The 26,315-nt window shown below is 39.5% G+C and overlaps 1 protein-coding gene across 1 annotated transcript; it reads left to right on the top strand.

The window, feature by feature from the left end:
* Positions 1 to 3,564: 3,564 nt before the first annotated feature.
* ALAS2 (5'-aminolevulinate synthase 2) lies at positions 3,565 to 25,961 on the top strand (the record flags this gene model as incomplete). Its single annotated transcript, XM_081277544.1, has 11 exons — positions 3,565 to 3,642; positions 8,871 to 9,066; positions 9,725 to 9,847; positions 10,799 to 10,909; positions 12,885 to 13,107; positions 13,872 to 14,056; positions 16,402 to 16,581; positions 19,323 to 19,487; positions 19,923 to 20,191; positions 21,516 to 21,678; positions 25,798 to 25,961. The coding sequence occupies exons 2-11, from the start codon at positions 8,886 to 8,888 to the stop codon at positions 25,959 to 25,961; spliced, it is 1,764 nt and encodes a 587-aa protein (XP_081133670.1). The 5' UTR covers positions 3,565 to 3,642; positions 8,871 to 8,885.
* Between the last annotated feature and the right edge of the window lie 354 nt (positions 25,962 to 26,315).

Here is a 26,315-nt window from a genome sequence, read left to right as displayed (position 1 = left end):
GTGGTTGCATCATTCCATATATGGATTTATAGGCTCTTTTTTACATATCCTTTTTCAGAAAGCAACCCTCCAAGATACAAGGGAAAAGGTGGAAATGCATCAACTGTCCAAATCTAGTGTGAGAAACAAGTAGGGTCTATACCCGACTCATCCATCTTGATATATGCTACATTCATTCCCAGGAAAATTCTACACTCCTGGACACTGAGCAGGGATTCAGTACCAACTAAGATACCATACCATAATGAAGTTTAAAATTCAAGAGCCTTTACAAAATATCCAAATGCAATATCTCCTTCAAGTTAATACCCTTTCAGATGTCTCTATGAGATCGAACATTAAATCATGATCCCTCAAAGGAAATTCGTGATGCTAATCCTCTCCTCTCCTCATCTCTCTCTCTCTCTACACACACACACACACACACACACACACACACACACACACAGGAAGAGAGGTAGTTATATCAACAAAACAACAGAGTAGGAAGTTGAAAGCACAATTCACCAACAGAGACATTAAGGAAATAAACAGAAGCTCCCTGTACCAACTTTGTAGGTACTCTGGAAAATAATCAAATGTTTACAGCAAACAATCAAGAATAAATCATCTTCAAACAGAAGGAAAGATTAGTGACATTTTTGTACTCACCATTGTCCACTCCTTCCCAAGAATGCTATCAGTTTAGATCTTGAACAATGTCAACCTGGTTCCCAGTTTTATTCCTCCTACTAGAGGGAGCAGAACAGACCTTATTTGCAAATCATTGTGTACATTTGTTCTAATATGGCTGAGGATACCTGAAGAACAAACTTGTTCATCTTTGTCTCAGATAATCAGAATGCAGGTGGAAAAAGTGATGGGCACTGCTTATAAAAGCTATAAGGAGCCTTAAACACCTGCGGATGTCTAGGGAAACAGGTTCTGATTAGAGACTACAATAAACCATCTAAGGTTGAGAAGGACCTTAGCATTAACAAGAGAGAAGAAACGCCTTATAGACAAGGTTATCAGCAAATTAGAAACATGAGCATCCAGAAGATTTTATATATATATATATATATTTTTTTTTTTCTCTAGATTATATATTTAAAGTGCTGAAAGAAAAAAAAAACTATGGACTGAGAATTCTATATCCACAAAAATGTTTTTCAGAAACTAGGGAGAAAATAAGACATTTCCACATTTAAAAAGAAGGAGAAGAAGCTGAGAGAGTTCATTATCACCAGACTTTACCTACAAGAATGCTAAAGGTTGAAATGAAAGTTTGCTAGAAGTAACTCAAAGCCATATAAAGATATAAAGATCTCTGGTAAAGGTAAATACATTAGCAGATATAAAAGCCATTATTAATATAATTTTAGTTTGTAACACTACTTTTGATTTTCTATCAGATTTAAAAGACAAATACATAAAAATAATTATAAATCAACATTAGTGAGCATACAATGTATACAGATGTGATTTGTGACTTTGGAAACATAAAGGAGATTCAGAGCTTTATAGGAAAAGAATTTTATATAAAATTGATGTTTTTGATTCCAATGCAATAGTTAAAATATTAAGATGGTATGAAACTCATTATAATCATAAAGAATATCAATAAAATATACACAAAAGGAAATAAGGAATCAAAGTGTGTCACTACAAAAAACAAATATGAAATAAATTAGTAGCAGAAGAAATGATGCACAAAAAACCTATAAGATACACCAAAGACAAAACAGCAAAATGACATGAACAAGTGATTCTTTATCAGTAATTTCTGGAAGTAAATTAAACTCTCAAATCAAAACGATTACCAAAGAGTATTTTTAAAAACATCCAACTATTTGAGAGAATCATTTTATATAAATGGCTCACAAATATATGAAAAAAAGTTTCAACATGTTTAGCAATTAGGAAAATGCAAATAAAAACTACACTGAGGAGGCTGGAGAGGAAGCTATTGTTTAATGGGTACAAAAGTTCTGATTGGGTGAGGATGAAAAGTTCTAGAAAGGACAGGTGAGGATTATCCACAGTGCCAATGTACATAATGCTGAAATGTGTTATTCAAAAATGGTAAGTGTTGGGGCTTTCAAGATGGCAGAATAGGTTGCTTTCCTAGCTGCTGCATGGAATGAAACCAAGAGACAGGCAGCTTCTCAGCACAGTGGGTGAACAAAAAAAAAAAAAAAAAAAAAAAAAAAAAAAAAAAAAAAAAGAAGCAGGGGGATTTTACTGGAATTTAAAAGTGGACATTCAAAGCAGATCCCCTGGGGACTCAGGAGGTTGGATACAATAAAATAAGGAAGAAATCCCCAGAAGCACAGCTGTTGTGGCAGCTGGGCTGGAAGCACCAGCCAGAGGGGTTGCTCCATGAGGAAAGTGGAAGGATAAGAGCTTGATGGCACATTCCTGTAATCCCAGTGACTCCCAGAGGCTGAGGTAGAAGGATCACATGACCAAAGCCAGCCTCTGCAATTTAGCGAGAACCTGTCTTTAAATAAAATATTATAAAAGGACTGGAAATGTGGCTCAATGGTTAAGCAGCCCTGAGGACTTAACAAAGAGTCTGGTGTAGAGTAAGAACTCAATCAAAATTAGCTGCTATAGATTATGCTTAGTGAAGCTAGCCAATCCCTAAAAAACAAATACCAAATGTCTTCTTTGATATAATGAGAGCAACTATGAACAGAGTAGGGAGGAAGAGCAGGAAGAAAAGATTAACTTTAAACAGAGACATGAGATGGGAGGGAAAGAGAGAGAAAAGGGAAATTGCATGGAAATGAAGGGAGACCCTCATTGCTATACAAAATTACATATAAGAGGTTGTGAGGGGAATGGGAAAATTAACAAGGAGAGAAATGAATTACAGTAGATGGGGTAGAGAGAGAAGATGGGAGGGGAGGGGAGGGGGGATAGTAGGGGATAGGAAAGGTAGCAGAATACAACAGTTACTAATAGGGCATTATGTAAAAATGTGGATGTGTAACTGATGTGATTCTGCAATCTGTATTTGGGGTAAAAATTGGGAGTTCATAACCCACTTGAATCTAATGTATGAAATATGATACGTCAAGAGCTTTGTAATGTTGTGAACAACCAATTAAAAAAAAAACAAAATTAGCTGCTATATATTTTTTAGACTTTAATAGGTGTTCTCTATAAATGATGTTATTGAATTGTTATAGCATCCTGGTTCTGAGATAGTCCCATTTTACAGATGAGGAATCTGTAGAAGTTCATAAGCACAACACTGTATTCTAGGTTGAACTTCAGAGCCCTTCCCACTTATACTACCATCATTCCTGGTTTTTATTGTCCTCCTTTAATTGTTGAAACTGAGGGACAAAGAGGTGGTTTTGCTCAAGGTGCCCTCATGGGTGGTCTGATCCCAAAGACCAAATGAGCTCATTTTGGAGGGAGAAGAGACAGAAAATAGAGAGGGAAGAACCAGAGCCAGGGGAGGAGAAAGGCAAGAAGAGACTTCTTTGGGTTTTATCTCTAGCAGTGGCCTGAGATACCTTTGGGGCCAACTCAGGGCCAGGCCAGCAGAAGGCGGGGTGGGTGGAGCTGAGCCAGAGGGCAGGAATAAACACCAGGTCCAAACCCAGAACACTCACCCGTCTTTCGTTCGTCCTCAGTGCAGGGCAACAGGTAAGCCGCTGCTGCTTTCAGTCCAGTGCCTTCTCTTTGGTCTCTCTGCTCATCTCAGGGCTACACACACTGTCTCTCTGGCCTGATTAGACCCTTTCCTTTATCTGTTTCTTAAAAACTGTCTCTGCCATTTTCTTTTTTCTCCCCCTCCCTCTTCCTGTCTCTCCCTGTTTTCAGCTTTCCCTTGTTTCTTTTTCCCTTGTTTTCTCTCCTTTGTTAGTTTTCAAGATCACTAACTTCACTTATTCATTCTGATATTCCTACTTTCTCTTGATTTTCCTTTCACTGAGCTTTCTGACTTTTCCTTGAATTTCTTTCCTCTAGTCTCTTTCCTCAATTCTGTAATCTGTTTCTCTCTGTCTCTTTCTGTTTCTCTCAGTCTCTTCCTCTCCTTTATTTTCTATCAAGAAAGACATTTTAATATTTCTTCCTGATATTCTCTACCTCTCCTTCCATTTGACCCTTTCTCTCTGTTTAGCCAAGAACAGATCTCAAAGGGTCAGAGCCTAGGTGGTCAGATCTGGAGCTGGGGAAATTGATGGGATGAGGAGAATGGAAATGGGGAATTGTTAAAGAGAGATTTGGGGGAACTGAGTGGTAAATAATTAGAAAGAAAGGGAAAAGATAGAGGAGGAATATTGTATCCTATGCAGAATGTCAACAGATTTGTATTCTCACTCTAATTCACTGTCTGGCCTAGGAAAGTCATTCATCCTCTAAAGAAGGGATTTGAACTGTGACTTCCACAACTCTTTCTAGTTTGATTTTGTGGTCTTCTGAATTTTTCTGTTCAAGAATTTTTAACTCTCTGATTCCAAGTATCTAAAATTCTCTGTGATTCTTCAGTGGTGGGAAGAGGGTACTAGGAAGGGAGGCAAGACCTGATTCTTCCAACTCCTGAAGAGAACAGTTTCCCCTCCAGATGTAACTGATTCTTGCAAAACAGGCCACAAATGGGATGGGGGTGTGTCAAGGAATGATATAATGAGTGGTTTGGGTTTTCTGCTTGGGTGGAGTTTTGGTTGGCCCTTCTGACCTCTGGGAATGCAGGATTGAGTGCTGATATGAAATTGAATTTTAATGATGCAGGTAAAACATTTGAATAATGATCCATCACTTGGCTGAATATTTTACTCTTTGACTAAAAGCATTGTTTTGAGAAGATCCCAGGCAAGGATTTCCACATAATAGATGCATAAACTATTAAATGGTAGAATGAATAAATGGATGTTCAATAGTACCTGAAATCCTACTTCAGTTAGGATGTGTTCCTTTGGTAAAGGAATTTGGTCACAAAAGGAAAATGTCCTGGAAAGTGCAGCAAAGGGGATGAATGTCTGGAGTTAAGTCCTCAGTTAAGAAAATATATAACAGTATTTAAATCATGGATCTGTGTGGTTAAATTAGTGGTCTCTGAAGCCAGATTGCCTAAGTTGAAATCCTGCTTCTCTTACTAGCTCTGTGACCTGGACAAGTTTCCTTATCAAAAGGGTGTCATGAGGATTAAATAAGTCAATGTGTTTGAAATATTTATAATAGGGCCTGGCACAGTGAGGACTCTGTGAGATTTGACTATCAGAACAAAATGGGATGTTTGAAATTATCTTGTTCAATGTCTGTGGAGAAACTGAGGCCCAGAGAGGAGAAGTACAGTGTCAAAATTCACAAAGTAAGTTGTAATAGGATTTGGGATAAAAATCAATTCTCCAGCTTTCCAGATTTGGCTTGATATCTTCATGATGTGACTTTCCTTGACAGTACCTCCACTTTCCCTACATAGAAATTGGAGAAAATAAAGATAATATCTAACACATTTTCAATATTTCTCGGAGATAGGTATTCTTCTAAATACCTTATGTGAATTATCTTACTGAATCTTTACAATATTCCTGTGAAGTAGTTTGTCCTATTTTTTCAAGCAACTCATTATGCAAGTGTTTTTCTGTCCTGTTATTATCTATAAGTTTATAAATATAAGACACATAGCAGGGAAGTGACTCTCAAGCTCACTAGACTAGTGAGTAGTGGAGCCAGGATGCAAACCCAAGTAATCTGGCTTAAGAACACAGAGCCTGTGTTCTTAATACCCTAAACTGCCTAAATTCTTCCTTGATTCAATTTAACACACTCCAGTCTCATGGTAGGTAGTGGCATGGAATGGACACAAAACCAAAGATACCTAGACTACAACATTATGGGTCATAATGATGGCTGGGCAGATTGAGGCAATACTCCAGGAAAGGAGTATCAGAACAAGAGAAATTGGAACTATAGCTTGAAAGAACTTGAGAATTCAACAAATTTCAAGAAGTAACCTCTATTTTCCCAGAAGCCTGAGCCCTTTAAAGTATTGAACTTCCTCCATTTTTATACATGCAGTGTAGGCATTAATTCACTATCATCCCAAGGTAGGACAGGATTTTGTCCAAATGTGGGGGCTTTTCTTCTCACTACATATTTCAATGTTGTTGTCATTATTGTTGCTGGTGTTCATGTTGGGGAAAAGAGTCTGCAGGAACCTGGAACCTGTCCATCTGCTCCACCTGCCTCTCCCTGGGCTATCCATCTTTGCTTACCATCCACAGTCAGGGCAAGCACCAGCCAGATATGCAGGCATGGTTCCAGGAAGGGGCTCCTGTTCTCTCTCATTCCCTGCACTCAGTTTGGGGAGTGGTCAGAACCCAATGGTGATAAACTCTGGGAGCTTTATCTGTGGTCTGCAGGCTAAACCCTGAATGCTTTGGCCTTCATGAGCAGGCAGGGGAAGGGAAACACTTATCTCCAGATATGAGGTAGGCATTGGATCAAATTAATGACTTTCCATGTCAGGTAGGCAAACCTCACATTTGACAGCTGATGAGAGCCAAGATCCAGAGAGGAAGTGACTGGCCTAAGAACATCCAAGAAATGAATGGGGATCTGGAATTTAAATAATAAAAGCTAACACTTTGGGCTGGGGATATATCTCAGTTGATAGAGTGCTTGCCTCTTATGTACAAGGTCCCGGGTTCAATTCTCAGCATCCAAAAAAAAAAAAAAACTAACACTTATCAAAAACCTACTATGCGCCAGACACCATCCTAAAGACTTGACATGGGTTATTTCATTTAGTAATTCACCAATTCTGTCATTCCCAATTTCTGGGCCCACATGCCCTGGCCCCACATAATAACACAGTATGCTATGACAGACAGCCTGTGAGATTGAGGGCAGATGATCTAAAATGTAATAAGGGGAACAGATTGCTTTGTGAAGAAAAGGGAGAGTGCTTGCTTTATGAAGTCAGGGAAGTAGGTGAAAAAGGTCGCCATATGAGGACAGGGCTATGAGTTCTTCCTACTCATTTGTCCCTGACATCATAAAGTTTTATACATACTGAGGATGCTATTAGATTCTATTCAGTAGTTTGGCTTAGTCTTCTGACAATCTCCCATCTCTCTCCTGTTGTACTGTCCCCTTATATTGTCTCACCCTTTGATTCTGGCTCTACATTTTGCCCTTGTTCTTTCAGTCTCTCCCCTTTGCTCTCTCTAGCTGTATGTATTTCTCCTGGTATCTCTCAGTCTTCCTTCCTCCCATCCCTCCTCTTCCCCCTTTAGCCAACTTTATGTCTTCATCCTTTGCTTTTGTGATATTCTTTACTCCCTTCTCTATGCCAATTTCTCTCTCATCTCCCTCAATAAGAACATTCTCCTCTACCTCTCTTTTTTATACTTTAACTTCCCAAGAATTTCTCTTTTATATTTTTTTGTTAAAGAAAGAGAGAGAGAGAGAGAGAGAGAGAGAGAGAGAGAGAGAGAGAGAGAGAGAGAGAGAATCTTTTTTTGTAGATGAACACAACACAATGCCTTTATTTTTATGTGGTGCTGAAAATCGAACCCAGGTCCTGCCCATGCTAGGGGGGCACTCTACCACTGAACCACAATCCCAGCCCTCTCCTTTATCTTTTTATCTGACTTATTCTCTGCCCTTCTGGCTTCTCTCCATTCCTACTGTCAGTGATAGGAATCTTTATATATTCCTCTAGGTTCCTGGATTTCTCCTCATGTCCCTTTTGTGTCCCTCTCTCTATTTGTCTGCCTCTATCCACCATGTTCTCTGTCTCTTTCAGTTTCTCTTTCCCTCATCTTACTCTTTTTACCCATCCTTATGTATTTCACATCATCATTTTTTTTCACGTTATCTTTTTGACCTTTCAGGACCCATCTTCCTTTCCATGTTCATTTTCATCTCTACACTGTCTCCTCTCCTCTGGCTTTGATCTCTTTTTCTCCCTCCATTTCTCTTCTAATTCCATCACCACACCTTTGTTTTCTCTCTACTTTTCTTCTTTTTTTAATCTTTTCTAAGTTTTCTTTTCTTCTTGTTTTTCCCCTACATCCCTTTCCTTTCTCCCAGATGCTATTCAGTCACTAATTTGCTCCCAAATTCAATAAATATTCATTAAGTGCTATGTGTCATTTCTGAACTCTCTGGCCCCTTTCTTTCCTTTTTCTTGGCCTCCACTCTTTCACTGGCTCACAGACTGCATCTTTATGCCATGCCTTCCAGTCCCCTTGTATTTCATTTTCATATCCTCCTTTATCTGTAATTATCCAAAAATCAGGAGAAAACCCAAAGACAGTAAAATACCAGCCTGGTGACACATAGTCTATATGACCTAGGGCCTTCCCTTTCTTCTTGTTGCCTGAATCTCTTTAAGCTAACTGGCTTTGAGTTCCTTCTCCTTCTCTGGCAGAACCTTTTCAGAAAACATTCTGGGACTAGCCTCAGGGGTTCTAGTTAATGGCATCTATTTGAATTAGCAGGGTGATCCTTCACTTGGCTAAGGCCAATATTCTTAGAAATATTCTTGGCCCTAAGTATTGATGAAAGGGTTGGTTTTGTCAAATCTCATCCTGTTACACACAAATTATACTTAATGATTCTCAAAACCACAGAGGAGGTCAGTGCAGAGCCTGAGTCCAGGCTTTCTCCTCTGCAATTAGAACTCTTTCCTTCACACCTTTTTCTAGTGGTCAGTTTCCCATTTCTTCCTTTCTGGTGATCTGCTAATACATTTTCACTGAAATAGAAGTTATTTTCTGGGAAGGACAATAAGGACATTTTTGAGGAAGGCAGCAAGCTTTGGGTGGGAAGCTAAAACCAAAGAATAAAATAAAGGAATGTGCCTTGGCTTTGGGCTGGCTCCTCATGATGAAATCTCATGCCTTCCATGTGTTCTGCAGGACTTCAGTCGCAAGATGGTGGCAGCAGCTGTGTTGCTACAATGCTGCCCAGTGCTTGCCCGGGGTCCCACAGGCCTCCTGAGCAAAGTGGTTAAGACTCATCAGTTCCTGTTTGGTACTGGACGCTGTCCCATCCTGGCCACCCAAGGACCAATCTGTTCTCAAATCCACCTAAAGGCAACAAGAGCTGGAGGAGGTAAGAAAAGATTTATGGAAAAGGGGGGATGTCTGGGTCATAGTGACAAGGCTCCAAGTCATACTAGCCATTGTTGCCTAATAATTAGGAGACTTCATGTGAAAATGTCAAGGCAGAATGAACTAGCCTAAAAATAAACACAGAAAAATGTTTTCTTCCAGATTCTCTAGAGTCTCACTCCCATATTCTTCACACACTATATTCCAGCCATACTAATACTACTTAAAATAGCCTGAACCAACCCTATTGTCTCAAGATTCTGTAACTTTGCTACTGCCATATTACCCTCTCCTATACCAAGTACCAGAATATCTTATACTTCTCATTCAACACTGAGTTTGAGCATCATGTCCTCTGCAAAGCCTGCCTACACCTCTAGCCTATTCAATGCCAAGTCTGGGTTATAAACCCTATATCTTCTGAATTTCCATAAGCCCTGTCCTCCCTCACATCCTAGAATTATTCACAATGTGTCTTAAGTGTGTGCCATTCCTACTAGCTTGAGGGATCCTCCTGCACACAGACCAGACTTATCTATCCCTGTGTCTCTATCATAGCTTGAGACAGGGATTTGGGATTTGGTAGCTCTCAGTAATAATTGTTGTACTGAAGTTATGGCTAGGAATGCACCCTCAATTACTCTCTTGACTTTGCATAGACTCTCCATCCTGGGCCAAGGGCCACTGTCCCTTCATGCTATCAGAACTCCAGGATGGGAAGAGCAAAATTGTGCAGAAGGCAGCCCCAGAAGTCCAAGAGGATGTGAAGACTTTCAAGACAGGTTGGAGTCAAGTTCTACCTCATTTGACATCTACTCCTAATTATTGAACCACTTCCTCACCCCTGAGCTAGGCTAAGCCAAGGGCAGCTAATTCACAGCCCATGTTGGGATCTTGATCTTTTCCAGGGGAGTCATGGTAGACAGTAGTTTAGGGTGTACTGAAACACACTCTTCCCAAGACACATGCACAAGTTCCCGTAACTTAGCTATTAAACTAAGAAGAGCCCTCTAGATTTCTGCCTCCTCTCTCCTAGGTGGTTAAATAGATCCTGACAGGCTGGTATCCCATTTAAGACTACATTGTGAGTGTCTGGATTTGCATGAATGAGAAAGGGTTAGGAATAGATAACCTTTTATTTTTTCATATACCATACTCCTTTAATTAGCCTTGTTTTACTGAAAAATATCATGCATTAGTAGTTTTATTAAAACAAATTCAAATGAAATATTGCTCTCAACCAGATACATCCTTTAGATGGGTGTGGAACCCTAGGTCGACTCAACTGGAAAAGGCCACCCAAGATAATCACACTTGAGTGATGGCCATACTGTTGACATCTTTCATAAACCCTTTTGGGACATCATTATGAACCAAAAAAAAATCCAAAATTGAAATTTATTGATGTTGAGAAAAGAAGAGCAAGGTAAACTGGCCTGGTTCTGTCTCCCAAATGCAGGACCCAGGGTGGCTGCCCTAGTTACTTCATCTAAGGGAAAATCTTTGTGAGAAGAAGTGTGGTTCATGGTATAGAAGGTTTCTTGATATTATAGGATTTGCCACTTAGGAAAATGAATAGGAGCTTACTTTGCAGATTTCTTCTCTTTGTAGAAATCCTCTAAACTTAAAAAACTTAAATGTCTATATATTTCATTAAGCCTAATGAGATCAATACATGGTTTCTTTCTTTTCTTTCTCCTTCTCTTCATATCAATGAAACCCATACTCCTCAGACCTGCCAATCTCCCTGGCCTCAGTCAACCTGATGAAGCCATTCTTTGGCCCACAGGATCCAGAGCAGATTTCAGGGAAGCTTACACACCTGATTGAGAACAATATGGCCGGTAAGTTTGCTGAAGTGGAAATAAGGGGGTTGGAACAGGGAAGGAGTATTGAAAGGGTATCTGACACAGTACAGGATAAAGTACAGAGGGGCTTTGAAACCAAAGAGAATCTGAATTTAAATTTCACTGCCGGCACTTGCTGTATCTGTGTACTTGGGTAAATAAGTCACTTCCCTTAGGTGGAATTTGAATACCTATCTTAAAATTACATTTATGGCATGGAGTATAGCATTTCTAGTTTGTTATGTGGTCTCATTAAATATTAGGTTTATTCCCATTATTTCTTCTCCATGCTTCCCTCAAAAATTCCCACCCTTCGTGGAGCCATTTTTGCCCCTCTTGCATGTGTTCATATTCATGTTTTATATGGAATTTGCTCTTTTTTCGAATACTGAAATAATATGATTCATTATCAAACAATTTTCAACAGATACAGGAAAATATAAATAGTGAAATTTAAATCAGAGTTCTACCATCCACTATTAATTTTTGTTATATTTTTTTTCTAAGTTCCTATAACTAAACACACATACATGCACATGCATGCACACACACGTGTGCATAAAAACATACACACATAGAACATCCCTTCCACTCTCCTCATCACACATCTTTTTCATAAGTAAGATCTACCAGAGTTTGTTATGCTGCTTGGTTCACTTACCAATATGGCCTGAGCAGCATTCCATGCCTCTAGACATAGAGCTGCGTAACAACTATTAATGACTAAAATGTGTTCTGTATTGTGGACACAACATCCTTCAATTAATCAAGCACTTATAATTTAGGTTGTTTCAAATATCTTTGCATTCTTCGTGTTTAGATTATATGTTGGCTTTACATATAACACAAATGTACCCAAAGTATCATATTACATTTTTCAGTTGTGTGTTTTTTTAATGAGTCACTTATTCGCTGGACACTTATTTACTATATGACCTCAGTCAAGTTTACTTTTTATGTCTCAGTTCCCGCATCTGTAAAAATGTAAATACTAATAGAATTTTCTCTATAATTTTGTTGTGAAGAATAAATGAAATCATATTTTAAAAGTTCCTGGAAGAGGGTCTTATAATGCATTAGATATTCATTAAATGTTGGCTATAATATAATTATTACATATGTTATATATTAAAAATTATATGATTATAAATATATATTATTATTAAATATAATAATATATTTAATTAATATTAGCTATTTAATTACCACAACCACTACTATTATTGCAGTAGTAATAATACTACTATTACTATGTACCAGATGTTAGTATGGGTGTACTTAATGCTATTTGTCATCAGATGCTCACAATTCTACTTGGAAAGTATTATTAATCCCATTCTACAGATGAAGACATTAAAACAAAAAAATAGCCAGGCATGGTAGCACATTCCTGTAATCCTAGCAGCTCAGAAGTCTAAAGCAGGACACAATTTCAAAGCCAGCCTCAGTACTTGGTGAGGCTCTAAGCAATTTAGTGAGACCCTGTATCAAAATAAATAAAAAATGGGCTGGGGACATTTTTTCTTCTCCATGCTCAGTGGTTAAGTACCCCTGGGTTTAATTCCTGATGGGGGGAGGAGAAATTATGACTTTCTCAATGCCACACAAATAGCAAGTGATAGAGACATGACTCAAGACTAGATCTGTCAATGCTGGAGACTAGAAGTAGTAATTCCATTAAGGAGGCTTCCACATTAAACCTGGGAAGAGAGAGATGAGACCATACCAAGAGTAGGAAGCCTGAGTGACTGTGTCAATGAACTATTGAGTGAATGAATGAATAAAAAAGCAAAAAGATGGTTGAATGAAGTAGGGGAGAGTTAGTGTGATCCAGCAAATCAATGACTTAACAAATAAATGAATACATGGAAAGGAAATTATACAACTAAAAATCAATGACATGAATAGAATATAGATCAGCTGGGAAGAGATTTGAAATGAATTCTTTTCATCCCCATCTCTACTCCTACAGGTGAACATGTCTTTGGTTATGACCAGTTTTTCAGAGACAAGATCATGGAGAAGAAACAAGACCACACTTACCGTGTGTTCAAGACTGTGAACCGCTGGGCTGATGCATACCCCTTTGCCCAACACTTCTCTGAGGCATCTGTGGCCTCAAAGGATGTGTCTGTTTGGTGTAGTAATGACTACCTTGGTATGAGCCGGCATCCTCGGGTCTTGCAGGCCACACAGTGAGTAGCAAAGTTTGGGCTATAAGATATGGGGACATGCCTAAAGAATATCTAGAGCCACGTATGGAAGGGAAAGGAAGAGCTGCAGTGTAAACCTGGGTTCTACCACCATCCCTTTTGTGCAAGATATTCCAGCATGTCTACTCCTCAGATATGAGCTAAGTCAGCGAACACACAAGGTTTTCTAAACCCTTGGTTGTCCAGTGCTATGGAGGATAGCAATGCCCATTTTCCATGAGATCTTTTTTGGGGGAACAGTACTAGGGATTGAACCCAGGAGTCTGTAACCACAGAGCTGATCTCCAGCCCTTTTCATTTTTTATTTTGGGACAGGTGCTCACTAAGTTGCTTAGGGCCTGCTAAGTTACTGTCATTGGTCTCAAACTTGCAATCCTCCTGTCTCAGCCTCTCCCAAGTCCCTGGGATTGTAGGCATGTACCACTGTGCCCTGATCCATGACCTCTAAATCCAACTGTAGACTGAGTATTGCCAGAGATGGTATGTGACCTCTTTTAGGTTTCCCAAACTTCTCTAACTCAATCTTGCTTCTCCTTCTATCCCTGAGTGCTTCCAGCTCTGGAAGAAAGAAGCATGTCTCCCTATCCTCATCATCCTCCCCTCTACTTGGTTACATAGGACACATTTCACACAGGATAACTAAATCAACACTGACCCCCATCACAAAAGGGAAACCTACCCAGTTTCTCAGTGCATGACAAAGGTTTTTCTCTTCTCTTCATCTCCCTTCATTTTCTTCTGACCAGGGAGACCCTACAGCGTCATGGAGCTGGAGCTGGTGGCACTCGCAACATCTCAGGTACCAGTAAGTTTCACGTGGAACTTGAGCAGGAGCTGGCTGAGTTGCACCAGAAGGACTCAGCCCTGCTTTTCTCTTCCTGCTTTGTGGCCAATGACTCTACTCTCTTCACCTTGGCCAAGATCCTGCCAGGTAAGCCTGAGGCCTGAGCTTTGTTCAAGGCTGGTGTTCTGCAATATGGCATCCAGTCACACTGCAGCCATTGCTCAAACCTCTATTCTGAGTTCACTTGCTCCCATTGTTCTTCCTTCTTTCCCACCTTGTAAACCCTCAACACTGGATAATTATATTCCTCTGCATCTTCTCTTCTGTGCCTAGCTGAGGAACATCAGGGAACAGACACTCAGAAGACTAACTATAAATTCCTCACCTCCCAACTCAACTGGGATCTTAACACTCATTAATAACACTTCTATGTCTTCACAGAAGCTTTTAAAACTTTATTTCCTCTCTAAACCTTTTAACTCCTTCTTCACTTTTTAAATGATTAGCCACGTTTAAAAAATATATTGTAGTTGTAGATACACAATACCTTTATTTTATTTATTTTTATGTGATGCTGAGGATTGAACCCAGTGCCTCACACATGCTAGGCAAGTGCTCTACCACTGAGCCACAACCCCAGCCCCTCACAAGCAAGCATTCTTACCTATTTTTTTTCTTACTCTTTCCCTCCTGTCATATTGGAAGAGATGTCCTTTTTCTTGTTGACTATTCCTTCCATTACCCACTAACTCTTTTTTTTTAGAGAGAGAGAGAGAATTTTAATATTTATTTTTTTAGTTTTCGGCAGACACAACATCTTTGTTTGTATGTGATGCTGAGGATCGAACCCGGGCCGCACGCATGCTAGGCGAGCGCACTACCACTTGAGCCACATCCCCAGCCCCAACCCACTAACTCTTCATGAAACTTGGTCTGTTAGCACTTTCTCTTTCTCCTATATCTTCAGCCCCTCACCGTCTTTAAACATGTTCAAGCTTCTTGCATCTTAAAAAATCATTCTCAATCCCTCATCACTCTCTAGCTATGTCCTTATTTCTCTTTTCCTTATAACAGGCAAACTGCTTGAAAGAAGTTTCCACACTTGCTGTCTACTACTTTACAGTATATATCACCAATACTACATGTTTTTACCACTAAATCACTTTTAGTGGTAAAAACTTTTTGAGGTCACTCATAACCTCCCAATAAACTGAACATCTTTGAGGTTTTTCTTGTCAATCTCATCCTCCTTGAACTTTAGAATTCAACTTTGTTCCATCTCTATTGCCACCATCTTAGTCTTAGACCAATATCTTTTTCTTGATTTTTATCTTTGCTTTCCTACAGTTCACTCTTTACAGCAATCAGAATGATGTTTTAAAAATGCAAACCTATCTTTGTCACTCTACTGGTCAAAACCCTTGAATGGAGCCCCATTTCTCTTAATCTAAACTCCCTATTATGTCTTCTAAAGATCTCAGTAATCCATCTTCTACATATCTTTTAACACTCATCTTTTTACATCTTCCTCTCACTTCTTCATTTATTTATGTATTCATTCACTTATAAATCAGTCATTTTGTGTTAATTCATTAAGAAATATTTACCTAGCATATACTGTATACTTAGCCTTACAATGAATACATGGGATAAAAAGATAAAGAGAAGTTGTTGCTGCTCCCAAGAAACTCCCAATCCTTCAAGCCATGTTCTCTAAGAAACCATAAGTCAATTTTTTAAGTAGAAATTCTCTTACTCTTATGAAAGGGATAAGAGTTCCTTGATATCAGTACAAAGTGAGGGTCCAGGAATCAACTCCCTCCACCAATTTCCCACCCTACCAGCACTCCCAGCATTGCCCAGTAAAAGTCCCTGTATTCCTGTATTCCTCAGGTTCTAGAAAAATGCCTTTCTCTCTCTGGAGGTTAGCTTTCTCCCCTATATAGTAAAGGGTCTGGATCCCATAGTCATTAACTACCCTTCTTGTTCTCACATGCCCTGTGCATATTATTCCAACAGTGAAAGCTGGATAGGTATCTATGCCTATAACTATAAAAGATGGATGCTACCTGGAAGATGTGGGGTTTTATCTAGACCAGGAAGAATCCAGAATCAGTTAAAGTCTTCAAGCTTTCCCTGGGATAAATCCCTTTCCAAGTATTGACCTTAAGTATTAAGGAGAATAAACCTAGGCTCTGTCCTCAAGAAATTCTAAAGCTTCCTGGAAATTAAATTTTCCGTACCCCAAGACAGTCAGAGGCCAGACCATAGTTGGAAATGAATGTAGGAAAGATTATTATGGTCAGAATTTCAGGGCAGGGGAGCTCTTCCAAAGGAGAGAGGTGTCACAAAGGCTTCCAGAGGAGGAAAAAGTAGAGCAGAGTCTTCAGTGTGAAGAGGGGGTTGATTTCCTTCCCCTGCCAGATCAGATCTGAAGGTTGAAACAGGATTACTGAGACAGAAGCTTAAGAATTATAAATCTTGTTCCTCAGGGTGTGAGATTTATTCAGATGCAGGCAACCATGCTTCTATGATCCAAGGTATTCGGAACAGTGGAGCAGCCAAGTTTGTCTTTAGGCATAATGACCCTGACCACCTGAAGAAACTTCTTGAGAAGTCCAACCCTAAGACACCCAAAATTGTGGCTTTTGAGACTGTTCACTCCATGGATGGTATGTATATGTGTGAGTGAGTGTATTTTACTAGTATTGGTCTTACAAAATCCATGGTTATGATGATGATCATGACAACTAACATTCACAAGGTGTGAAAAGCAAAATTATCAGTATAGTTCATGTATTAATTCACTTAATCATCACAACAGTTCTATAAAGTAGGTACTGTTATTATTTTAATTTTTTTACATGAGGAAACTGAGTAATTTTGTTGTTGTTTTTTGCTAATAGGGATTGAACTCAGGGGTGCTTAACTAACAAGATACATCCTTAGCCCTTTTGATTTTCTATTTTGAGACAGGGTCTCACTAAATTGCTTAGGGCTTCACTAAATTGCTGAGGCTGGCTTGAACTTGCAATCCTCCTGCCTCAGCCTCCTGAATCACTGGGATTACAGGCATGGAGCACCACACCTGGCTGAAGTAATTTACCCAGGGTTACATGGTTAATATATGCCAAAAGATGGAAGAAGCTATTACACTCATCTTACAGGTAAAGAACTAAAGTTTAAAGATGGCATCAAATTTATTTGTCTTCAGTGGTATAGAAAATTGGTGCCAAATGAGTAATTTCACTCTAGGACATATAACTCCAATTCCCTTGCGAGATACTCCTTCCATTAGAAATGACATGCAAATCAATTATCCCAGTGTTTGATTTCTACAATGGAAAATTTCACATCGTCTATAACATTTTCCAAGATCTGTTATGAAGCTTTGAAATCAAACCAGATTTTCAAGTCATTTTAACACATTTAAATTTGGGTAACTCTTTGAATCTTTGAGCTTCATTTTTCCCCAAGGTAAAGTATCTGGCTATAAAAAATAGAGATAACACTTTATTATGCTTTCATAGAAATAAATAACTTTACTCTCTTACCTTCTTTCTTCTTCCAATTGAAAAAAAAACGCCCCAAAGTTTCTGTTGCTGGCCCTATTAAGCAGAAGTTATATGTTTTAGGCATCCCCTTCTGATGTTATTTAAGGGAAGAGGTTTTCATTTCATTTCAATATGTCACTTCCCCAAATGAGACAGGAGTATTTCCTTAGTATTCCCTAATTTAGTTAATGTTACATACCATCAGCATCATGTAATAATTATGTGTGCAGCCTCTGATACCAAACTGTCCATGTTCAAATTCCAGTTTAACAATTTATAACTTAGGCAAGTTTCTTAAGTGCTCTGTGTCTCTGTTGCCTTATTTGCAAAATAGAGGTAACAATAATAGAATAGCTTTGAGAATTAAATGAGTTAATATATGTAAGGAACTTACTGATCATGCCCACTCCCACATATCTACAATCAGCAATAAAGTAAAATCATTGTATTTGTGTATTTCTAACACTTAAGACTATTCAAATTAATTCTCTAGTAGAAACCATGTTGGGATTCATACTACTTACATTTGCAAATGAATTTTGCTTTTGTTTTGTTTTATTTTGTTGTTTTGTATTGGAGGAAGTTCTGCCAAAACTCTCAATTCTAGAGCGGAATCTCTCCCACTGAAATATTTGAACCATCCCATTGTCTTCTTTATCTCAGGATCCAGTTCCTATACATGGCTCCTCTTATGTTGTCCTATCAATTGCTCACATACTTTAACCCTGGTCTGGAGCCCGTTTCCACCTGCAGAAGTTTCTTCTGTATTCTAACTCTCTGTATATCAGTAGTTCCCAGGGAGTACAGAAATGGGGAATGGCAAAAAGGTGTGGGTTCTTATAATATGCAGAGTGACCACAAAGTATATATAAGAGATTCATAGCCATCCAAAGACCTTACAAAAACTTTCAACATAGATGATGTCTAGAATAATAGGAAAAAAATGGTAAGTCTGTAAGAACAATGGAAGGGGATATACATATTACTTTTAATTTGCTATCATTTGATAGATTATGACCAAGCTTGAGGAAAGAGTCCCTCAGGGAACTATATTGATAGAAGTAAGAAAAACACTCCCATAGAGACACAGAAAAGACAAAGATGCCAAAATGCAAACTCAGAAAGAGACATAAGGATACTGAGAAAGAAAGTCTGGACAGACAAAAAGAAACTCCACCAGTAAGAAGAGAGGGAAATGAGGCAGAGAAAGAGGAAGAGAGGGAGGGAAGAGGAGAAAGGAAAACAAAGGCAGAGTCAGAAAACTAGAGGCATAGAAACAAAGATGGGAGTGAACACAGAAAAGGATATAGTGACAGAAATCTGGAAAGACAGAAACAGAGAGGGTTGGTGAAGAATAAATATATTGACCGGACTCTTAGTAATACCTGTACAAAAAAATTGAGTGGCAAATGAAATCAGAATTGTATTAAGCTAGAGCAAAAGATGACGTTTTCAACTTATTTAAACAAAGGCATCATACAGGCTAGTGCCAACCCAACACAGAATAACAAACACACAGAATTACAGGATAAAAAATTCAAAAGTTGCTAAGAATGGTAGAAACAAAAGGCTGCCAGTCAGAATGGAGTAAAAATAAAGACAGAGAGCCAAGCCTTGATCCCAGGCTTGGTAAAACACCCCCCCACACACACACACACACACTCACACACACACACATAGAATTAGGGTGTGGGTGGGGTGCAGGTGATTTGGAATAGCCCCAAGTGTGGGTGCACACACTCCTCCCTCTATATAACACCCTTTTCCAATCCAAAGTAGGTATGAATGGGGAATTCCCCACTGGAGATAGAACTGGGATGGGTTATGATCCCTTACTCATATCCCTTGGCTTTGCCCAGGTGCCATCTGTCCTCTTGAGGAGTTGTGTGATGTGGCCCACCAGTATGGGGCCCTGACCTTCGTGGATGAGGTCCATGCTGTAGGACTGTATGGGACCAGGGGTGCTGGGATTGGCGAGCGTGATGGAATCATGCACAAGATTGATATAGTCTCTGGAACTCTTGGTAAGTGAATATCTTGGGCCTTTCTTATGTGCAATTCCAGAGATGAGACCCCTTTTCTTCTTCCTCCCCAAATCTTCAGAAGCTAGGCCAAATAGCCAGGTTCAACTTAAATAAATGAAGAGCTGTTTCCCTCCCCCCAAACAGCCCCAAGCTTCATTTTAGCTCAACTCCTTGCCCTAAACAGCTAAATGTCCCCACCCTGCTCCTGCCTATCTAATCATTACATATGGCATGACTTGAAAGTCCTATCTCAGAGCCACAGAATTATTAGCTGTCTGCCTTGTCATGGACAGAAGAGGTGAGCAGAGGCTTGGGAAGGGAATTTAGAGCCCCAGCTTCTTGTTTATTTCCTTGTGTTGCCTGGGGAATGATCCTGTTCTTCTAGCGAATGTTTACTGATTACAGGGTGTGAATCTTTCTCCTACCTGTCTCCAGGCAAGGCCTTTGGCTGTGTCGGTGGCTATATCGCCAGCACTCGTGACTTGGTGGACATGGTACGCTCTTATGCAGCAGGCTTCATCTTCACCACTTCACTGCCCCCCATGGTGCTCTCTGGGGCTCTAGAATCTGTGCGTCTGCTCAAGGGAGAGGAGGGCCAAGCCCTGAGGAGGGCCCACCAGCGGAATGTCAAGCACATGCGCCAGCTACTAATGGACAGGGGCCTTCCAGTCATCCCCTGCCCCAGCCACATCATTCCCATCCGGGTGAGAGCCCCACCCTCTCCACTGCCCTCCCCACCTATCTCTTCTGAAAGCCTTCCCACCCTAAGCAAACCCACACCAGCTCCTGTCTTCTGCTCTGTTTTCCTGTGAACATCCTCCTTATTTCCAGGTTTGTTCCCCTTTTTGAAAACTTATCAGCCATTCTGGATTAACAAATCTTTTTTGTGCATCACCTATTACCTCATGATTGTTAGACTGTCCTGAGCCCCACAATATTGAGTACTTAGAGCCTATAACTCAGTGTTTTTCAAATAGTTCATTAAGAGCAATAGTGTGTTACATAATCAGCTTGGTGGATTATGAACTTTCATTAAAAATTAGAAAAATATAGAATAGGAAATGTAGGAGTACACCATAGTAAAAGGTATCCGTTTGTGAGGAATTTGTTGTTTTATATGTGTGTGTGTGTGTGTGTGTGTGAATGTAATGTAAAAATGTGTTAATTACTGAGAATTGAGGTCAGGAAAGTAAAATCCAAAGCCACATAACTATGTTTGCATGTTTACAGCCTTTAATAGTGAATTGCTACTTGTTTTTTAAATGACATATATTTGTGTGAGTCAGTAAGTCAAGGTGAAGAAAGGATACTTAGTTGTGACAATTTTGTAGATGAAAAGTATAGTCATCTCTCAATACCCATGGGGATTGGTTCCAGAACCCTCCATCAATACCAAAAATCTGATTGTTCAAGTTCCTTATATAAAATGGCACAGTATTTGCATATAATCTCTGCAATACTCCCATATACTTTAAGTCATCACTAGATTACTTATAATATCTAACACAATGTAAATGCTATATAGTTATTAAACTATATTGTTTGGGGAATAACAAGAAAAATTCTGTACATGTTCATGATGCACCCAATTTTTTAAAAAATATATATTTTTGATCTGAGTTGGTTGAATCCCTGATGTAGAACCTATGGACTGAAATCCAACTGTAGTAACTGCCGTAGGATAACCCAATATTCCCTTGAAAGACCGCTTTTTAAAATACTTTTTTTGTTGTTGTTGTTTTTAAAGCGTCTCAGAAGTGGATTTGGTAGGTTTGTCTTCTCACTGGGAACCACTCCAAGTTAACCAATGTAGTTGCTTTGCAAACAGCTTCAAGACAAGGCCTCACTTCCACCCCTCCTTCAATTTCAATTGCTCTGAGCATCTCCCTGATAGAAATTCTGGAGCTGCCACTTAAAGTTCCCAAATTTAGTGCTGTTCCTTGATCTGATTACCTTCACTTGCTCAATGGAACTCATGATGGTGGGTCCAGGGTAGCAGGTACTGAAAGTTCTTTCTCTTGGGCCCAGGTGGGTGATGCAGCTCTCAACAGCAAGATCTGTGATCTCTTGCTCTCCAAGCATGGCATCTATGTGCAAGCCATCAACTATCCGACTGTTCCCCGGGGTGAGGAACTGTTGCGCTTGGCCCCCTCCCCCCACCACAGTCCTCAGATGATGGAAGATTTTGTGGGTAAGTCCTCAACATGGTTTTTTTACAACAATTATCCACATCTCAGCCCCAAGATCTGAAGAGGCCAGATTTCATATATTATAAAAATTTCTCTAACATTTACCATGTGCCAAGCCCTATACTTGGGTCCCAAATGAATGAGAAATAGCCTATAGACTAATAGTGCTCTAGTTCGGTTGGGGACATGATGGCATACACGACATTAAGGGGTGATCAATGCTTAACAAAAGACAGTGTGTGGGGGAACTGTAGGAGCTGATAGGAAGGGCCTGATCCTGCCAGGGATTTCAAAACAGGCCTCCTAATGGAGATGACATCTGAACTGGATCTTACAAGGTAAAAGTGATATTGGGCCAAGAGAAATAAAAAAGGTGTGGAAGAGGGAGGTGTTCCTAAAGATGAAAGAGCACAAAGAAAGGCAGGAGGGTGAGAAGTATCTTGAGATATATCAAAAACAATTAGCAGGTATTACTGGAATGTGGGTAGTAGGAATAGAGTTGGGGAAGAAAGAGTCAATCTATGGGTCTATAACAACAGCACAAGACAAGGACTTGACTGGGAGGCTTAGAGAGCTGAGTCATTATGGCAAAAAGATGCCAACTTAGTCAATTCACTTAAAGTTTACTGGACTTGGGGATAGTTTTTAACACAGGGCCTGGCATAAAGCACATATTCATTCCAGGTCTTCAGGATAAAAGATATGAAGACAGTTGCTGGTCTAGTAGAGGAGTCAGACAAAGAGAGTACTTGTTCAGTGTGGTGAGTTCTAGTGTTCCCGGAGCTGGATGGAGAGTTCATTTATGGCTAGAGAAGGTGGGAAGGGTGACACTGGAAAGGCTTTGTGGGGGAGGAAGTCTTTGTGGTCCATATTGAAGTACATGCAGATATGATGCAGGATATTCGAGAATAAGGGAATTCCAGGAGAAATAACTTAGAGATAGGAAAGCAGAGAGCCTGACTGATAACAGTCACTGTCTGGAACACTGGAAATCTATAAGAGTTCAAGGAAAACAAGATATATAGGTACCGTTACTCATTCGCTCAAAAACATTAAATAATTCTGGCTTTTATTAAGTACTTACCATGTGACAAGCACTGTTCTAAACACTTTACATGTATTAACCCATTTAATTCTCACAAAACCTTCATGAGGTAGAGAGTTTCCATTTCTATTCATTTTCATTGTGTCTATGTGGAAATTGAGACAAAAATATAGTTACTAGTCTAAAGTCATGTAAGTAGTATGTTGGGATTTGTGTGGGGGGGACTGTTTTTATCTTCATGGTCATAACCACTGGGTCTACTATCTCTCTAAGCTAATAACGCAGACTCTCGAAACTTCTCTTCAGTGTTCGATATTGGTCTGTGAATCAATTCTAGAACTTTCAGGTCTCTCAATGTTTACTTAGGCTGGGATTTTGCAGGAAAGGTACATGAGACACATCCACCATGAGTCCACAAATACCACAATCTCACAGGCAAATCATCTTCAAACTGCAAATCTTTATAATCTCTCTTAAATCCATTTTCCTTTATCCACTGCCACTTCTTTAATCCATTACAACATAATTTCTTCTTAATTTCCATTTCTCTCTTGTTCCCCTTTAATTCTTTCTCCATACTGACCAGTATAGGGATTTTTCTAAAAATTGGACAATATTGCTCCCTTGCTTAAACATCTTTTTCCCTATTATGTAGACTCTGGAGCAGTGGCCTCTACAGTAAGATATTCAAGAAGATATACAGGGCAAGGGAATGGAATACAACATTTTTATGATTATTCTTATCTTAAAAATAGGAAATTAAGGGACTGGGGTTGTGGCTCAGTGGTAGAGTGCTCACCTAGCACATGTGAGGAGCTGGGTTCGAGCCTCAGCACTACATAAAAATAAATAAATAAAATAAAGACATTGTGTTCAACTACAACTAATTTTAAAAAATAGAAGATTGAGCTTTACCCTTACTGATTTCAATATGCAGGCTCACAATAATATATATATATCTCACAAATAAATACACAGAGATTGGAGATACATGCTTAATCATCTGTACTGATTAGGTATGTTGAGTCCAAAGTTTGTAGACCCCTGGTCTATAGAAGAGTTGAAGCTCCTTGAAATGATATGCAATGCCATTCACACAGTGATATTTATGCTCTCTCTTCTTCCCTACATGCATTTTCCTCTGGCTATTCCAAATCACTTTTGGTCCCCTAATTTTGTTGTTCTCTTACCTCTGAGACTTTGTTAATGCCTCTTCTGATTGGAATGCCCTTCTTCACCCCTTCTTCTGTATTACATCCTTTCACCTTCTAGTTTTAACTCAGGCATCCTTTCATTTATTCTTTCAACTAATATTTATCAAGTACTTATTGTAGGCCAACACTGTTCTAAGTGTCGGGGATCCACTAGTAAACAAACCAACACAAAATCTTTACCCTCCTGGAGTTTATATTCTAGTAGAAGAGGATAGTTAAAACATTTTTAGAAATAAGCAAATTAAATGGTATGTTAGTTCTTAGTATTATGAGAAAAATATAAAGCAGAAGTATGGAAATATGGGGGTAAGGCCTAGTTTGGGAAAAAGAAAACATTAGAAAAAGGTATTAGAGTGGCAAGTACAGAGGTCATTGAGGTAACACTTGAGCAAAGACTTGAAGAAGGTAAAGTAGTTAACTGGGCAGATATATAAGGGAAGGGTATCCCAGGCAGATAGAAGGGCATAAGGCAGGGAAGACCCTAACAGAGGAGTATTCTTTTTCTATTTCAGGAACAATAATAAGATGATTGGGGATGTTGTGTTGAGCATATAGAGGCAACAAGAGGCCAGATTGTACAGAGTACTGTAGGGCATTGGAAGGATTGCAATTTTTACTCCAAGATCTTTTGGAAGGATCTGAGCAGAGGATAGACATATCTGACTCAAATATCATCACCATCATTATTATTGTTGTTGTTATTATTATTATTAGGTACCAGGGATTGATCTCAGGGGTGCTTAACCACTGAACAACATCCCTATCCTTTTTAAAAAAAATATTTTTTGATACAGGGTCTTGCTAATTTGCTTAGTGTGGCTTTGAACTTGTGATCCTTCTGCCAAAGTCTTCTAAGATTCTAGGATTGCAGACCTGCACCATTGTGCCTGGCTTGACTCAAAATTTTAACAGAATTGCTCCGACTTCTATGTTGAGAATACACAGAAAGGAGAAAGAGTGAAAGCAGGGAGACCAGTAAGGGGTTACTGTAATATCCCATGTTAGAGATGATGGTAGTTCAAACTTGAAGGTAGAGCCAAATGTATTTGCTGGCAGAGTGAATGTGGGATGAGAGGAAAAAAAAATAAAGGATCACTCTGAAATTTTTGGACTGAGCAACAGGAAGTGCCATCAATTGAGATGAGAAAGGCTGAAAGCAGAACTGGTTTGTTGGAAAGTAGGATCATTAGTAGCTCAGTTGTACCCATATGAAGTCAGATATACCTGTTTGATGTCCATATGGAGATGCAGACTACTACTCCTATTGGATACACAAGTCTAGAAAACAAGAAAGAGTTCTGGGCTGGACAGGAAAATTTCAGAATCATCCACACAGAGTTGGTGTTTATAGCTGAGCCTAGACAAGATTATCAAAGGTTTGAGCATAATAAAGGTTAAGGACAAAGCCCTGGTACACCCTAAGATACTTCTGATAGCTAGGTCAGATTTCCTTCTCTAGGTTCCCATTGCTCCTAGTAATGCCCCATACACTGTGCCCCAGCCTCCCTGGACTGATGACATAATGTGGATACTCTGTCATCCTCTTCACCACACTAGAGTTTCCAAAACAAATAGATCCACTTCTCAGTCCACACATATCCTGCACTTATGGAGTGGTCCAGGCCAAGACAGAATGATTTCAAATTGTATCAAAGGAGTGCTTTCCAAATCTTCTATTTATACAGCCCAGCACCCAAATGGTAACATCACAGCTCACACTGGAGCAAACAGATTAAGCTACTTCTATCCCTGAAGAACCTCAAAAGGCTGAGAGGATCAATATCATCGTGTATCTGTACTGACACAGGATTTGGAAGACCAAGTCTAACCAATTCTTTCCTTCCCCTTTTTATCACCTTCAGAGAAGCTGATGGTAGCCTGGACTGAAGTGGGGCTGCCCCTCCAGGATGTGTCTGTGGCTGCCTGCAACTTCTGTCACCGTCCTGTGCACTTTGAGCTCATGAGTGAATGGGAACGTTCCTATTTCGGGAACATGGGGCCCCAATATGTCACCACCTATGCTTAAGAAGCCAGTTCCATTGGATGCCCATGCCACCTGTACTTCATTTGGGGCGGGACCTCCTCTTGACCTCTGCTTTGTTATATGCCTCTAGCTTACTTGAATCTGAAAATAAAGAGCAAATTGCAGCATTTTCACCCTCTGTTGGACAGACAGCAGACAAATACACTATTCTGGAAAACCCTGGACAAGTGCCAGACCCAAAATGAAACCAAATATCACTTGTTATTCTGACCACCCCACTTTACTGACAAGGAAACCCAGATGTGGAAAGAGGAAAGAAATGCCTCGTATAAAATGGTTTTTCCAATGGTTTCAGCAAAAATCCAGGGATTGACTCTTCACTTGTAGGCCTGAAAT

The sequence above is a fragment of the Spermophilus citellus genome, assembly GCF_964194105.1.
Source record: "Spermophilus citellus genome assembly, chromosome: X".
Lineage (NCBI taxonomy): Eukaryota > Metazoa > Chordata > Mammalia > Rodentia > Sciuridae > Spermophilus > Spermophilus citellus.
The sequence above is the reverse complement of the archived record's forward strand: the minus strand, read 5'-3'. Positions and strand labels throughout refer to the sequence as shown.